General features: G+C 42.0%; 1 protein-coding gene across 1 annotated transcript; it reads left to right on the forward strand.

The window, feature by feature from the left end:
- Positions 1-11,943: 11,943 nt before the first annotated feature.
- LOC122020338 (receptor-like protein kinase HSL1) lies at positions 11,944-15,434 on the forward strand. The gene is made up of 2 exons (XM_042578225.1): positions 11,944-14,705; positions 14,781-15,434. Exons 1-2 carry the CDS (start codon positions 12,110-12,112, stop codon positions 15,167-15,169), a joined length of 2,985 nt encoding a protein of 994 aa, XP_042434159.1. The 5' UTR covers positions 11,944-12,109; the 3' UTR covers positions 15,170-15,434.
- The last annotated feature ends 3,246 nt before the right edge of the window (positions 15,435-18,680 follow it).

Genomic DNA, 18,680 nt, shown 5'->3' on the forward strand with positions numbered 1-18,680 from the left:
TCTATATGTCAACCCCCATTAGGCTAATTACGTCACACGTAGTCTAAGTAATACTTCCTCGTACTGTGGATTTAAACTACTTAGATATGTGCCCAAGAGTATCATACTCTTGACATATAATGCTTTGGACAAAAACTTCGAGAAACAATTCTAACAAGCAGTTCTAGGGTATACATCTCCTTTGGCAGAGAGGGGTGAATCTTCTATGAGCTATCTAAACACCTTTGGACACTTTTACTTATATCCAATCACCCTATATCCATATTTATATGGAGATTCTTGCTTAATATGTCGAAGTATAATTCTCTATGACTAAGATGACTTGCATACCTCAAGTTGAAGGAAACTCGCATTTAAGCTATAATGAGATGTTGATTGACATATCCATATATATATAAGACCATATGAAATCTCATGGCAAGTTACTCCAATGAACTATTTACTCTTAACTAGTATTCATGTTTAACTCTCAACATCCCAATGTCTTTATCCAATGAGGAACAACTACTCAGGTAAACAAAAAAGTATAACATATACTTGTCTCACAGAATCGATGATCTAATATTTTAATACATTTATAATTACACATGTAGAGATGCTAACTAGTTATGATCCAATCACAAGTTCTCTCAATCATATTACGGATATTCAATAAATGAGTTTAGGATCCAATCATATGCATAAAATATGTACATTCAAATAATGCATATCTATTTATCCAATAAATAGTACATACCATAAGACAATTGTCTTATAAAATCTCTCAAATATAACAGGAGGAATGTCAGGATTCCTTTGAGGGAGAACAGGGTCGCTAACTTGTGGGTCAATCAATATCAACATCATGATAGCGACGAAGTTTGTAAGGCTCAAAAGATTTTCTTTTGTTGAGCCAACTTTGATTGGCATTCTGCTGATTAGCTACTCACTTTAATTCCAATGCATATTGTTGGCAGTCCCGAGTAGAGTAAGTACTTGATTGATGGTAAGCACAATATTGAGTCATCCTTGGGGACCCTCGATCAGATTTGGGAGTGGGAATCGAGGCTACTTCTATTGCCTGTACTACTTTTCCTCCCTCCGATTTGTGAACTCCCTATTTCACAAGGGCGGAGGAGGAGTTCTACGATTTAGATGAGTGGGCACGGGAGATGGAGTTGGAGTTTTCTTTCATTTTGTAGACTAAGCTTCCTCGACTTAAATATATTTAAGTGCTCGAACTTGTAATTCAAAATTGGCTCCGGACTTTTTTTACAAAAGATATGAAAAAATCTCTATCAACTAAACCTTGCGAAAATGCACTGACCTATACCTCTGGGGTAGCCGATAGAGCATCCATGGCCACTTGATTAAATTGATACAAATATTCTTTTAAGTGTTCATTGAATTTCTACCTGAGATCGAACAAATCATGAGACATTTTTTGATATCTTCTACTAGTTTCAAACTGTTCCATGAACACAGCTTTAAACTCCTTAAAAGTTTGAATAGAAGAAGCAGGGAGTCGACTAAACTATCTCTACGCCGAGCCCGAGAGCGTGGTCAAGAAAACTTGACATTTGACGTTATCCGTATACTGGTATAACAAAGAAGTGTTCTCAAATTTATAAATGTGATCCTCGGAATCGGTAGTACTATTATATTCCTCTATCTACAATATCTAAAAGTGCCTTGGAAACTCATCTTGGAGGATGTTCTTCAAAAATGAAGAGCCTCGAGCAGCTTTTATTCCACCAGATTCAAGGAACATTTCCTTAAAAATTCCTGATGAGGGGTTTCACTGGAAGACTCCACAGAATGTTCTCTCACGACAGACATACCTTTTAGTACAGGAGAAACAGTCTGTGGTGTTCCCGTAGGCCAAGGTACCTTCTGTGTGCTGGTGTTTCTTAAACCGATCGGGGCATGGCTTGATTGAGGAATTGATTATCGGTGGAGGATACAAGGATTAGGACTGTAAACGAGCCGAGCCAAGCCGAGCTGAGCTTTGGGGTGTTCAAGCTTGTTTGATAAGGTAATCGAGTTGAGCGAGCTTAAAATGAACCAAGCTTTTGAAATAATTGTTCAAGCTTGGCTTGGTTTATTTTTTACGAGTTTGAGTTTGTTTGAAGCTTGGCTTGAACTTGGTTCAATTGGATGTTATCGAGATCTGAATTCAAGTTTGGCTTGAGCTTGGTTCGAGTTTGGTTCATTTAGATATTATCGAGCTCTCAATTCAAGCTTGTTTAATTGTTTAAAACTTTTAATTATTTGATTGATTATTTAGCTTGGTAATTCAAACTTATTTGTTTATTTTATTTTTCTTTATTGTTTATTTAGCATATTGATAATGAACAATGTTCACAAACGTTAATGAGCTGAATGTTAGTTAGAGCCCTAGAGCCAATCATTTGATGATTGTATTATGGACTTGTTGTATCATATTGTTATATAAATAAAGGCATTTGTTTTTGGTTATTATACTTACTTGTATTGGTGTCAAATAAACTAAGTATAATAGCGTCCTTGAGTAGAAGGTTCTTACATATATCAATCGATTGGTTGAATCGATAGTGAGATGATATAGGGAACACTACTCTTAATCATTCCTAGTCGTGTATTAACATTCAGGGACAATGTTAATGCAATAAGACTAGCATGTAGGTCAACTCGATGACTTGATCTCACAAGTCATGGATATAGAGATATCAAGTTGACACATGGGTATGCATTGGAGAATGTATACTGAATGCCTCGCCATGAAAAAGTATCATGGATCGTTATATGAGTGTCATATACTTTCTCATGTGACTATTAGTATGACTACTAGTCCTTAGACCTGAAGTCACCATGGTTCCCTACATAAGGAGTTATGTACTTTGGTTTCGTCAAACGTCACCCGTAATTGGGTGGACTATAAAGGCGATTACTGGATATGTAACAAATTATGCAGAGGGATATGAGTGATGTAGATGAGATCTATGTTGGGATCTTAGATGGCTAGAGGGGGGGTGAATAGCCCCTTTTAAAAACTTAAACAAAACTTCTACACAGATAATTGTTAGCACAGCGGAATTAGACAACTAAAGGAAAACAAAAACACAAGCACACTAACACTAGGATTTACGAGGTTCGGGGATAACTTGCCCCTACTCCTCGGCGCGTCCGTAAGGTGGACGACTCCTTGATCTTCGGTAGATTGCACCCCGGATAACTTCCGGCTACAAATCCTCCTTCTCGGTGGAGTAACCTCCCCACAACGTCTCAAGAAATATCTAAGTTAAAGCACGAGACTTACAGAAGCTCGGTGGCAAAGGAGAATAAAAATGCTTACAACCACGCGAGGATCAGTAGCAGAACAGAGATCGCAGTTGACCCGAGAGCTTAAGAACTTCGCACCACAGCACAAACTTTTCTTTCAAGCTTTCTCTTGTTCTAGTTCTATTCTCTCCTCTCGCTGTTTTTACTGCTTCTCAAACCTGATCTCTGCCGTCACCGATCTGGTCAAAAACTGCGCGAATCAGCGCTGCAGCCAATCCCTCTTCCTCCTTACCTGGTTCTCTGAACTCACACCAATGATATCACAGTCATCACTGGCGTCTTCTGAGCTCGAACCAATCCCCAGGAGTCAAGCAGATCGCAGCCAGATCACAGCAGTATCCGTTGATGCCTGAAATGCACCATGCGCCGCTGAAACCAGCAGAAAGACCATTTGTCGCATTCCTCTTATGAACTTAATTTGAAATTAGGCTTGGAATGATACCTGTTAACCTGCAAACTCAAAAGCTAACAGCACAGAGGATTATATCACATAAATGAATGAGGTATATCAAAAGCAGTGAAGGAATCGCTGATACAGCGAACAAATCAGAGTGTGTGGATCGGTCACCAGACCGATCACAGTGCCTTGGACCGATCAGGCAACAGCCTGATCGGTCTGAGGCCATTCTGATCGGTCGTAGGGACCGATCAGATTGAGTGTGGATCGGTCCACAGACCGATCCACCCTTTTCTTTCTTCTGCAGGCTCTTCTCCTGATCGGTCTCCCTGACCGATCAGATTGCACTCAATGTGCTACTGAGTGTTTTCTGATCGGTCTGCAGACCGATCAGATTTCACTCAGTGTGCTACTGAGTGTCATCTGATCGGTCATCAGACCGATCCATGGAACTCAGTTTCACTGGATCGGTCTGCCGACCGATCCACTAATTCATGTGTCACTGGATCGGTCTACCGACTGATCCAATGTGCCATGGAATGTCCACTTAGGTCCCTCTCTGACCTAATCCGGAGAACGAGCTACCGTGCCCTCTCCGACTCCATCAGGTCCAGAGAACGAGCTACCGAGCCCTCTCTGACCTAGTCAGATCCAGAGAGCGAGCTACCTAGCCCTCTCTGACCTAGTCAGGAGAACGAGCTACCGAGCCCTCTCCGACTCCATCAGGTACAGAGACCGAGCTACCGAGCCCTCTCTGACCTAGTCAGGTCCAGAGAGCGAGCTACCTAGCCCTCTCCGACTCCATCAAGTCCAGAGAACGAGCTACCGAGCCCTCTGTGACCTAGTCAGGAGAACGAGCTATTGAGCCCTCTCCGACTCCGCGTGCCAAGTTTCCAACTTGGACTTTTTCCTTCCACCTGATCACCCTTGATCAGTTCAATTAACATCTGATACAAACTTAAATCAGTGTCAACATCAAAACAACAGCCAGGTCAGACTGTATCAACAATCTATCCCTCCTATATGACGGGAGTGACATCGATATTCTTGATAGAGTAAGACCACGAAGTGCATGACCATGCCCAAATGAGTCAATATGAGATATTGAGCTCATTTGATTTAGTGAGTCTACTTGGAGTTCAAGATTTAGATTGATTAAAGGATGACACGGTCTATGCCTCACATTGATCAATCTAGATGTCTAGGATAGAAGGACAATGTCATATTTTGTGAGGAGTCACAATTAGTAGTCACAAGGTGATGTTGGATCTCAACATTCTTATAACTTGGGTAGTAATAATGTGTTGCTAGATACCGCTCATTACTTATGCTTCTAAATAGGTTTAGGAGCATTGCCAACGTTATAAGAACCTATAGGGTCACACACAAAGGACAATTAGATGGAGATTAGGTTCATATGATGAACCAAGGGGATTAGATTCATGTGATGAATCAAATTGGATTAAGAGTAATCCTAATTGAGCTAATTGAGTTGGACTCAAGTTGATTCATGTGTTCAATAAGTCTAATTTAGATTATGACTCATTGAATCAATTTAATTAAATGAATTAGATTCATTATATTAAATTGGCTTGAATCAAATGGTTGGATTTGATCAATCATGGGAGTTATAATGTCAAGTTTGACTTGACTTGAGAGGAAGAGGAAGAGTCAAGTTTGACTTGACTATTTGCCACCTCATTTGTGAGTTGACATTAAGAGGACTAATGATGATGTGTCACATCATCATAGTTGGCACATGTGTGTGTCACCTCATGGAGGTTACAAGTTCCCTCTTTAATGGCCTCCACATTTAATGAAAAGGAGTTACACTCCTTAATGTGGCCAACCACTTATTGTGGTGGAATGAAATTGATTTTCATTCAAGCCAACTTCATGTTCTTCCTTGCTCTCTCTTCTTGCTCTCCCTCTCCTCTCTTGGCCGAACCTTACCAAGGTGCTAGCACACCTTTGTGTTAGGTTTCTCCACCTAGTTTGTTCGTGTGGATACTTCTAGAGGATCGTACGCATGACGATCTTGAGATCCGGCGAACCGTTAGACGAGCGGGATTGCGAAGGACATCGCATCAAGGGTAACTTCTTTCTCCTAGTGTAGATATAGATGTAAGAAACTCGTACTCGTAATTTTGTTTTATTTTGCTTCGCATGGATCCGGTGGCTTGGGGTTTCGGGGTTTCCGTGACGCGGAAAAGCGGTTTTCGCGGTCCGAAAAACCCAACACTTAACACATATGTGTTCAAGCTTGTTTATTTAGTTTAACAAGTTGTTCAAGCTTATTTATTTAATTGATCTTGTGTATATTGAATGAACATAAATAAACTCTTACCAAGATGAACATAACGTTTGTTCATGAACACTTAGTACATTTATAGCCCTAGCAAAGATTGCCCTTTTAATACCACTTGCACCATCACCATTACAAATTTGTCGAAATCCTCTGTTACCATAGAGATGATGTTAGGTATTCCGGCATCATCCATTTTAACATTCCAGTTTAGGTCTTTAACTTAGTTTAACTATAGATGACGCCAATTTGATCCTGCCTGCTAACGTTGATGAGTGAATCACCAGTGAGTTGACTCTGTTGTCAACTTAATCATCAATCGCTTGATGACAACGAGAATGGTGTGGTTCTGCGAGCTCGAACGATAGCAAATAAGAGGAAAAAAAGTTTAGAATGACGGTCAGGAGCAGGAGGTTTCCCGGCACAGCCACTCCGATGCTCAAGTTAGAGGATGAAGGAGGAAAAGAGAAATATTAGGTTTTAGACGTATATGTGCATATACCTTGATGTTGGAATGGGTTGCCTTTTATAAGGAGACGACAAACTTTTTCTTTCCGTTTTGATCCTCACGTTATCATTATTTAATTTCTTAAATAATCCAAGACTTATTCATGCCGCTTTAATAATTTGAGATTTGTGTGATGATTATCCTTTTCTGGAAATAATCCAAGATTTACGCGATGGTTATCCTTTTCCAGAAATGGTCTTGCATTCCAAGTGGAGTTGCCAAGGAGATGGGAGATAATGAGTTAGGACGCTGAGTTGGAGTATGCCAAGAAGTCGTGGTGCACATCCCAGAAGTCAGGGATCGACTTAGTTTTTTTCTTTTGTTGGATTCACCATCTCAGCAGGATCATCAACTTCTTTATTCACATGACACTCACTAATTACTAATTACTAATTACTAATTACCTTTCGGATCATTATCTATACTTACTTCTATTAAAATTAATTAACTTTTAAAATTATATCTATATCCTCTTTAAAGGTACTTTTTATATTTTTTAAATTATAAATTAGGTAGATTATAGTAGAATTTATATCATTTTATTGTTTCCTTTTAAAAAATATATAAATCAATAAAATTTAAAAATTACAATTCACATTGAATTTTAACTAATTTGGTCATGTTAGATTCTAAACTAGTAAATTGGGCCACCCCAAAAATTGAGCTAACAGCTCAATAAATTCCAGTATGAGATCATCTATATGGATCCTACAATTAGCATCCATTTAATTAACCAAGCACATTACAAAGTGTTCTTGTATCCAAACTCTGTATCAATTAAGCCCTAGATTAACTTAAAAACCTCAAGAGAAGATAAAACCATTAAAGTAAAACATAGTACACATAGTCACAAAACCAACTACGAAGGAAAGTGATTTTTTTAATGAAAAAAAGTAAATTTTGCTTTTTTCCAGGGAAGGTAAATATATTATGCTATCAAAATCAATACTGTACAATTACTAGATCTCCCTAATGCGCTAGACATATATTTGGACTTTATAGAACATTCTCTCAATACATAGGACAATACTATCAAAATGACTTCTATTACATGTATCCCATAAACAATAAATCATAGAAGACATAACAAGGTAGCATGCCTTGATATGACGACTGTTCCCTTTGTAGTGCCTTCTGAAAACTTGGAACAATCCATTCATATCTGTGATATCAATTCTAATATCCACCCATCTCTCTTGTCCCAAAGTGATCGGGTAATAGTGCAATCAAAGAAAATATGAGCGTTGGTCTCCTCATAAAGCACAAAGCTTGTAAGATTCGTACAATAGTCTAACCGTTGTCCTTAACTTCCCGTGCACAAGCAACCAAGAAGTAAATTGATACTTGGGCAGTATGTAAGGCTTCAATACAATCGAATACCAAAGGACTTTGGATCTTTTAGGGCCGAAAAACTCATAAGCCAACGTAAGACCATTGCTTTCACTCACAAACTATTCAATAAACTTCATGTTTGTTGCACCTATCAAACTTGTAAGCTCCAAGAGTTTATTGTGAATTTGTAATAAATGTTTAATAAGAGGGGAATCTGAATACTTACTCTTACAATGCAAAAAATCCACGTCTTGAAGGTAATTGTGATAAACCCACCATATCCAAAGAGAATCCATTCAATTGTGAATGTTCATAAATCTCGACATAGGAGAGCGGTGTTCCATGCTTCTAATTAGCTAAAACCATATCCTCCCTCTTTCTTTGGTAAACGTATGCTTGCCCAAGAGATTGACGGATGCTCTATAAACCAAACGAAAGAGCAAGAAATATCATAAATCTTGTCGATTACCCCACTAGGCATATAAATAGCCAATAACATTCAACGCCTTGAAGGACTAATCTCAATAGTTCCAACTGGCCAACATGTGAAAAAGTTTGCTTCGAACAAGATGTTACCCTCTTCATTATTGATTAAAGAAGTGCCCCATAATTCACAATGCATAATCTCTTTGTAGCCAATGGAATGCCAAGATATTGAAAAGAGAAAGAATCTTGTTGAAATCCCGTAATGCGAAGAAGCTGCTCACGCATATGGTCATCAACTCTGGTCATATATAAGTTAGATTTTAGTGGGTTTGCTCTAAGGTCGATCATGTCTTCAAAATCCTTTAAACAACCCATAATTAGGTTCAATGTCGAAATATCCGTCCTTGCAAATAATAGGAGGTTTTCAATATATGTCAAATGTGTGAGTTACGTTGGACATTCGTACTCATAGGATAATAATGAAAAGCGGGTTGTTCTAAGATTCCTTTCAATGAACAGGAGAAAACTGCTAGACATAGTCCAAACAACAAAGGGGAGAAGGGATCACCTTGTCTCTACTATGATGAAATATTGTAGTGGTGCTATCATGTCTTTAACCAAATGGGTGACGCACACCTTGTGCAAGTCCATTGCGAATCATAATTGATTAGGTTTCTTTACCAAATTTGATGTGCCTTTTTTTTTCTAATTAAGTACACATCAATTGCACTTTAGGGAACATTCCAAAAGGTCTTTTATTTTTCTCCCAAAAGAAACTCTTCATGTGGGATCCCATATCACAACTTTGAATCTCTGATCACATGCTACTTTGTGACATTTATACCTTTTTCTTCTAAAGCAGTGAATGAAACAAACATTTATGATCAAATTTGATGTACAACTTAATAAGAGTTTATTTATATTCATTTAATACACATAAAATTAATTAAATGAACAAGTTTGAATAATTTATTAAATTAAATAAATAAATTTGAACACATAAGTGTGTGCAACTCATTAATGTTCATGACTAAAGATTGTAAACTATTTGTGAACAATGTTCATAAATAACATTCACGAACAAAACTTGTAAATCATGTTCATTAATAAAATACTCATCAACATGTTAAATAAATAAAAAAAATGGATAAACAAATATGTATTATAAACTTAATAATTAATCAAATAAAGTTAAAATTATAAAATTTTCAAACAATGAACAAACTTAATAACTAATTAAACTAAATTAATAAATTTAAATATATATATATTCAGTTCATTAATGTTCATGAATAAAGATTGTGAACTATTCGTCAATAATATTTATGAATAATATTCATGAACAAAGTTATTTTCAATTAAACTCAAGCCAAACTTGAATTAAGCTCAAGCTTATAAAAAGAAATGAAAGGAAACTTGAATAATCATTTCAATGATTTAATTCATTTTAGATTCAACTTGACTTGATTTAGTTATTTTATCAAACAAGCTCGAATATCAAGAAGTTTAGCTTGTTTACTATCCTAATTTCTCTTTTCCCAAACTAATACAAAAAAAAAAAAAAAAAAGGCTTTACCAGATGAATAGCAATATAAATTGTCGATGGGTCTGACCCTCTCATGTTGTGCTCATCATGCCTTGGCCATGGTCCTTGGTTTCCCAATGGCAAAGATCAAAAGGCAAAGAATAAAACTACGGAAAGGCAAGGCATGATTTTGAGCAAACACCAATAAAGGGGAACTAGCCATCATACTTCCATGAGTTGTCCAAATACTCGTGGGAGCTCTTTCCCACTTCCAACATCTCTTTCAAATTGCAATGATATCCCGGGTCGGGCTAACCGTTCGATCTAAAATACAAAGATGGAGCGATGAACCAAAGCTTTCATTTCTCATGATGGTGATCATTATCAGTATGAAGAAATATAGATATATGAAATTGCTTTCTCAATTGATGAAGGTTGGGCCATTTTAATGCAAAAAGTGAAGAAACAGCAGGAAGATGGATACAGCTCTAAGACAGGGATATTCCCCTTGCCTTCAGGTGGTGGCACTCATTCGACTCAATTGAGTCCCATTAATGCTTTGTCCAGCAATTGAAATTTGTTTAGAAACATGTACAAAACACTCTTCAGAGAAAAAGACGGTTGATTGTCAAACAAGTAGGAGAAAGGCCAGGGGCACTCATTTTTCACTGAAATAAAATAGGTTTTTTCCAGCCCCCACCACATTCTGCTTCATCTTCAACAACGCATTTATTCGCGTTGAACATGAGACAGCACCGAGATGCATTTGGTGAGACGTCCCATCCCTTCAATGCCCAACTGAGACAACAGTAAATGTTGGGCGACAGATGTCGAACCTAGCAATAGCAATAGCTATGGCAACTTCAATCCCTCCCTCCAGCCAAACTCGTTCCTCCTTCACCAGCTTATTTTCTGAACGCTCTGTTTTCATCTTTTTCGATGCCCCCAGCTCATAGGCTGGCCTATGCTCTGCAGCCTTCATGAGATGCAACACTTTTCAAAAAATTAAAAAAATGACAGCTTGACTGGATCTCAATATTAAAATATACATAGAGCGACAGGCTTCCTTGATAACGAGGATGTCCTGCATCTTTTCTGCTGGGATCTGAGTAGATTTTGAGTTCAATATCTTCTCTAGGATGGTAAAAAATTTCATGGGTCCAGTTGTAGTCAAGCTCCTGTTATCGTAATAATAATAAAAATAATTAATTAAATTAATAACATCGAATTTAGATGATCCATTATAAAATTTTTATATCGATCATGAAAATAAATTCGTAACGAACAACTTAAGAGCCTAATATCTTTTAATTACATACTTTATTTGAAAAAAAAATCCTATAAATTTATCATAATTAAGATTTAAATTACGAATATTTGAATGACAATTTGAATACTTTATTATTGGACCATAATCTAGGTACCGAAACAATAGAACTTTAAAAAAAGCAAGCAAATAATTAAAGTTATTGAATGAACATTTTCATGAGTTTATAACCAAACTTCTTGTCATTGCACAATCCTTTTCTTCTCCTTGAGGAAAGTATGGGAGTAGTCTGCAGCAGTCACGGCATCTGTCACACGAGCAAGGTAAACTATAATTGTTAAAGCACAAGATAAGATACAACTCATTTGTTTATCCAATTCCACATGGTGCATTGCTATCGCAGGCCATTGAGGTAGGCAGCAAAGGAGGAGCAAACATGAACACAAGAAGAAATGAGTGTTCGGTGATACCAAAAATACTCATAGCAACACTCTAAGATACCAAAAATACTCATAGCACACCCCACATGTTTAGGTTTTAGTGAGGTTTGCTTTTAAAAATCAAGAATCTGATAGATCTAGCCTCCTATCATGTTATGGCCACATAATTTGTCTACTGCTAGGGGTAACAGAAGAATCCAGTCAATATAAATTAGATTCAACATAAAGAGCAATTTCATATATGAAGAGAATTGTTTTAGTTATGCAATAGGCTGTTCTTAGATTCAAAGAATCACAGATGTATTGACACGGCACACACGCTGCTCAAAATGGTTGTTGTGTGACGGTCCCCTGATGCACCACTGTTATGTTTCCAAACGGACCCACCATGTTACAGCTAAGAAGGCTTTAAAAACACAGGCGCTTTCCATTTCTCCACTCCTCGTGCATGAGCTGAGTGCCACGCCCTTCATGCAATGCCTCCTTCCTCCAATTCCTCTTCCTTTCGATCTGTGATCGGTGTTGAAATGGGAGGAAGTGCAGGAAGCTGCCTCCGCTTTGGCTTCGTTCGCTGATAATTTGTGAAGCGAATAAGTCCGATTCCTGGCCATGGCAGTTGCTGCCGCTTCTGCTGCTGCTATTGTTTTGTTGCAGCTCTGCTGGTTCTCCTTTGGCTTGAACCACGAAAGCAGCGTGCTTTTGGAGGTCAAAAGAGGGCTCGAAGACCCGTCCAATGCCCTCTCCAACTGGGAGGTCGGTGCCGGCGATGAGACCCCTTGTAACTGGACCGGCGTCGGTTGCTCCGGCGGCAGGGTGGCCGCCGTCGACCTCACCAACTTCAGCCTCGTCGGGCCCTTCCCGTCGGCCCTATGCCGCCTCCCTGACCTTGCGTTCCTTTCCCTCTCCTTCAACTACATCAACTCCTCTCTCCCCGACGCCGCCCTCGCCGGTTGTGCTGCGCTCGCCCACCTCGACCTCTCCCAGAACCTCCTCGTCGGTCGCCTCCCCGACTCGCTCGCCGACTTGCCGGCGCTCACTTACCTCGACGTCAGCGGCAACAACTTCTCTGGTGAAATTCCGCCGTCGTTCGGGCGGTTCCGACGGATCGAGTCTTTGTCGCTCGTTGCCAATCTCCTCACCGGCGGTGTCCCGGATTTCCTCGGCAACCTCACCACCCTCCGCCAGCTTAACCTCTCTTACAATCCCTTTGCTCCCGGAAGCATACCCTCCTCCCTATCCGACCTCGCCTCGCTGGAGGTGCTTTGGCTCGCCGGATGCGGCCTCGTCGGCGAAATCCCGCGCTCCCTCGGCCGGCTCTCCAAGCTCCTTGACCTCGACCTGTCCAACAACGCGCTTTCCGGCCACATCCCGGCGACGTTGGCCAACCTCTCCGACGTCGTCCAAATGGAGCTCTACAACAACTCGCTCTCCGGCCAGATCCCGCTAGGGTTTGGCAATCTTAGTTCTCTGGTCCGTTTCGATGCGTCGATGAATCGCCTCGAGGGGCCGCTTCCGGATGACCTATTCGATGGCCCCCGGCTAGAAAGCCTCCATATCTACGCGAACCGCCTCACCGGCGGCGTCCCCACCGCTGTCGCACTGTCCACCAGCCTTGTCGAAGTGCGGCTGTTTGCCAATCGACTCAACGGCTCGCTCCCGCCGGAGTTGGGAAAGAATTCGCCGCTCACTCTCCTCGATCTGTCGGACAACTTGCTCTCCGGCGAGATCCCTCCCAGCATCTGCGACCGGGGGGTGCTCGAGCAGCTGCTCTTGATCGACAACATGTTCTCCGGCGGCCTCCCGGTTAGTCTGAGCCGGTGCCGAACCCTCTCCCGCGTCCGCCTCAGGAACAACCTGCTATCCGGCGAAGTCCCTTCCGGATTCTGGGGCTTGCCGCACCTCTGGCTGCTCGAGCTCAGTGGCAACTCATTTTCCGGTGGGATCTCTCCGATCATTGCAAACGGAGCGAATCTCTCCAAGATCGTCCTCGACAACAACCAGTTCACCGGAAACATCCCGGCGGAAATTGGAGCACTTTCAAAGTTATACGAGTTTTCTGCCTCCAACAACCGTCTCTCCGGTCCCCTTCCGGCGTCCCTTGGGAATCTCGAAGAGCTTGGGCAGCTCGACCTCCATCACAATCTCCTCTCCGGCGAAGTACTTCGAGGGGTCCAGTCGTGGACGAAGCTCAGCGAACTGAATCTCGCCGACAATGCGTTCTCTGGCGGGATACCTCCAGAGCTTGGCAACCTCCCGGTGCTCAACTACCTTGACCTCTCCGGTAATAACCTCACGGGAGAGGTTCCCATCCAATTGCAGAACTTGAAGCTCAATGAATTAAACTTATCGAACAACGACCTCTCTGGCGCTCTCCCACCTCTTTTCGCCAGGGAAGCCTACCGGGACAGCTTCCTCGGCAACCCTGGACTCTGTAAGGCAATATCTGGGCTATGCCCTGTTTCGCATGGCAGAAGGTATCATCATAGCTCCATGTGGTTGCTTCGCTCCATCTTCATCACTGCTTCCTTGATCTTTGTCGTCGGAGTCGCTTGGTTTTCGTGGCGATATCACAAGTACCACAAGGAGAAGCAGGTGAAGGAGAAGTCCAAATGGACACTGACTTCGTTCCACAAATTAGGATTCAGTGAGTTCGAGATCTTGGATTGCCTCGACGAGGATAACGTGATCGGCCGTGGAGGTTCAGGGAAAGTTTACAAGGCCATCCTCAGCGACGGAGAGACTGTTGCAGTGAAGAAGCTGTGGGGATCTTCAAAGGATGTTGAGAATGCAAAGCAATCCGATGACGACGGCTTCGAGGCAGAGGTTGCTACCCTGGGGAAGATCCGGCATAAGAACATCGTGAAGCTCTGGTGCTGCTGCAGCCAAAGAGACTGCAAGCTTCTGGTGTACGAGTACATGCCTAATGGGAGCTTAGGAGACTTGCTGCACAGCAGCAAAGGAGGGCTTTTGGACTGGGCGATGCGGTATAAGATAGCGCTCGATGCAGCAGAGGGGCTTGCTTATCTCCACCACGACTGCATGCCCCCAATCGTGCACAGAGATGTGAAATCCAATAACATCCTTTTGGACGGAGAATATGGAGCGAAAGTGGCAGATTTCGGGGTTGCCAAAGCCGTGGAGATGATCGGCAAGGGCCCAAAATCTATGTCCATGATTGCTGGCTCCTGTGGATACATCGCCCCAGGTTTGGTTATCCTTTGATTCAGTCGTTCGTTCGAGGTTATATTGGATGGTTTGCTGATGATAATTTCTGCTGCAGAGTATGCTTACACGCTCCGAGTTAACGAGAAGAGCGACATATACAGCTTCGGCGTGGTCATTCTCGAACTAGTGACTGGCAAACTCCCAGTTGATCCCGAGCTCGGAGAAAAGGACTTGGTGAGGTGGGTATCCAGCAGCGTCGATCAGAAGGGAGTGGAATTCGTTATCGATCCAAAGCTCGAGGTGTCTCGCAAAGGGGAGATCGGCAAGGTTCTCCGCGTTGGCTTGCTCTGCACCAGTTCTCTCCCGATCAACCGCCCCTCCATGAGAAGGGTCGTCAAGATGCTGCGAGAAGTTTGTCCAGAAATCAAACACAAGAGCGAGAAGGACGGTAAACTATCGCCGTACTACTCAGAAGATAATTTCGACTTCGGAAATAATGTATAAAACGGAAATCTGCTTGTATCACAGGCTTTTTGATGCCTGTTTCTTGCTCTGATGATGGCATCTAGCCATTTGCGAATTGCGACTGGGAAATGATAAACGGGAGGATGACTGAAACATTAAACAAGTGAATTGGCACTCTGTAATTTCTGTTGTCGGGCGGTGGATGGACAATGGACCGCATGCATACGGTCGAAGGGTACTCAGCTCCGTCTGTTGCTGTTGCAGTATAATAATTGGATTGCGTTTGGTTATGTTCAATTTTAAATTCCAACGTGCTGCCCGTGATCGCTGTGTAAAAATCTTCCGGAGATATCTCTGCTACCTTGCATTTACTCATACGTTGCGTTATTAGCGGGGGCTAGCAGGCGCTGGGCGGGAAAGGGCGGCGCAAGAGTCCTTGTGTTCGCGGTCAAGTATCGCAAATTTAATCAAATAATAATGCAGGCATTAATTATTTTTTTTTTAAAAAAATAAGATATATATCGTTAAAACTTCCGCAATAAAAAGGATCCATCTGACGGGTCTTTAACATAGTCAATATAGACTCCTCGAGCCAATTTAACCCGTCAAGTTGTTAATTTCTCCCGAGGAGTCCTTCCAATAACGACAGACTCTCTCGAGAAGTTTCCTACAATTTTATTGCCTCTTTGCTTAACACGTCAAATTTTACGAGGCAATTGCACATGAGACAACACATGGGCTAAAATTACACATGAATTATCATAAAATGTGGAACAACCTCATCGACAGCATGATCCATATGGTCTTCTAGTACAGAACATGGATGATATGATCTTTTGACGCTATGATGTGACACCTTGCTTACTGAACCTCCTATAATCAAAATCTGAAGAAGAAAGGTATCAGTTCCACATCTGGTATTTTATATCAAGCGGAGACTAGCTAGCTTGAAATCATCTCAAGGAGAGGTATTTTATAAAAGGAACTAATTCGCTCTCTTTTCCTTTCTCTCGATGACTCTGCCAACATAGCAAACGCTATATATGACGGGAACAACTACGGAAAAGAAAGGAGAAAATTTGAACATAAAATGAATCAGTGATCTGAGAATAACATGGAGAGGGACCTGGTAAAGGTTGAGCAATGAATAAGGTAAGAATGGGCAGGGCAGGCCAGGATTTTTGTTTTTTTAATCTCACAATACTGCGATGCGGATGCCTCCGCAAAGAACTGGGAGCTCACGTGCGTAGAGCAGGAGAGTAGCTTTGTCCCTGCGTGGTGTGGTTAGGGTGGTGGCTGTGCCGTGCAGTAAAGGACCATTACATCCATGAACAGAGCAGGCTGCGATTGGCGAGTGGTATTGATGATTAAAGTGGCGACAGGGAAGGGCGAAGGGGAGAGTGGAGGAGGTACGTTGCCGGAGGCCCAGAGAGCTCGAGACGGCTAGCTTATTCATGTCCATATTGTGCGCCGTTTAAAGACCGTTAAGATCTATTTTTTTTATTACCTAGCTACCTCCTTCCATCCAAGTCCTACCCAACACAACCCCGCATATTGCCACATTTCATCAACCAAACAGTGTGCATGTTCTTAGATAGTTATTATCAGTGGTCCAATTATTTTTCGATTTAGCAGCCTCAGCAATTGGCTGTTGGTCAGAGGTTCCACTGCTGCCGTGACATCTGGAGTTTTAATCGATTAAATAATTCAGGGTTACCTTCGACCGACGCCATGCGATCGCAGAGAATCTAGAAAGACTTTTTTTTTTTTTTTTTGACTAGTTTCTTAAATAAAAGTGAACATCTGAGGTGTTCTGTGAGATCAAAATGCACAGCGCCACTTCCCTTGCACGCAATCAGAGGCAGCTCGCTGCTGCTGTCATCACCGCCAAGCTTTTGTATTCTGTGTCTGTCTTGCGGTGGCAAGCGCTGGATTTGTGTAACGTCTTTTTGTCCGGTATGTGTGTTCTTGATTCATCTTGTCTGATACGATACATAAATGATAATGATAAGATCCGATAAAATTAGACAATTAAAAAAAAATATGATAATTAGAAATCAAGAGGATAGTTAAAAATTAAGAGGATATGCCAGTCAATAAATATGGAAAGAAAAAATAGGATTGTGTGACGATATCAGCAACATGATTTCCAGACAGGTTCTCAGGGGCCAAGACTCTAAATCTGAGACACCTTGATCTAAGATCTGGTAGACAGTCGGGGTGATATCTGACCTGGATCTGACTGGTCGGGCTCTCACAGCATGGTTATATCTAGGCTTAGTTCTCTCAGTAAGATAACTCTCGGTCGGCTCTTGGACGATCTTTACATAGCTCCCGACCCCCAAGGTTTAGGCCAAGTGCTATACCCGACTGGTCATCCCGAGCTGCCCTATTCATGTCTGATCGGGACAGAAGACGCAATATGACAACAGGGTTAGAGAATCATAACCGTCTGTTAGAAAATAACTGTTGTGTGTTAGAGAATATTTCAACGGTCTGCGGTCATCTGCGAATGGAAGCTTCCTTCAGCCTACAGGAGGATGCCACGTGTCCTCCATCACTCGACAGGATCTGACATCCGACATTCTCTGACATCGGTCAGCCTCCAGAGGCACACATTGTCATATAAAAAGGGAGGTCCTCTCCCTTGCGCAGGTACGCTCTCTCGCACATTCGAACTTGTCTTCTACTTTTCTTTCTCCTTCGTATACTGTTCTTATGAGAAAAAAGTACTTGACTTGAGCATCGGAGGGTCTGCTCCGAGGGCTTTTTCCTTAATTTCTGGCCTCTAACGTCCGTGTGCTTATCTGAGTATGCGCATAGCTCAAGTACCGCCGGCTCAGTCATCATCGCCCGTCAGCGCCATGTGGGGGTCCATCCTTATAGGCGCATACGAGAACGGTGTCCCAGTCATCCCTCAGTCAACCCTAGCAACAACTCATCCGATCTTCATCCGACTCAGATTCCTGACAGGATCAATTTGGCGACATCTGTGAGAACTTTCTTCACCTGTTCTGGAACGTGAAGATGGAGGACATGTTAGTTAGAGCCCTAGAGCCAATCATTTGATGATTATTGTATGGATTCGTTGTATCATATTTGATCCTGTCCGAAAGCTGAATCAACGGACGTTGGGCACGTGGCGCTCTCTAAACTGCTGACGTAGATTTCTGACCGTCCGCACGGACATCCGACGAACCTGCAAAGAAGTCGGACCGGGAAGAGGTTCCCGGCGACGACCCTCCGATGCTCAAGTCAGGTAAGCAGACAACAAAGAAGTGACTCCAAATATCGTAGAATGCGTACCTCCGGTGAAGTGCGAGGCTACTTATATAGAGCTAGGAAGGAGCTAATGCACACATACCAAGGCAATTACGTGTCCTCAGCCCATACCTCAGTACGGGCTTGTCAGAAAGCTTACCTGACACCATACTGCTACAGTCCAAGCACGTCTTTGATGGGACAGCGGAACCCTCTGTCGTAAGGTTTGGAGTATGGCCTGATCATAGAGCATGCCTGCTGTCAGAAGATGTTCCTTGTCCTTTTCTCT

The sequence above is a fragment of the Zingiber officinale genome, chromosome 9A (genome assembly GCF_018446385.1).
Source record: "Zingiber officinale cultivar Zhangliang chromosome 9A, Zo_v1.1, whole genome shotgun sequence".
Taxonomy (NCBI): Eukaryota; Viridiplantae; Streptophyta; class Magnoliopsida; order Zingiberales; family Zingiberaceae; genus Zingiber; species Zingiber officinale.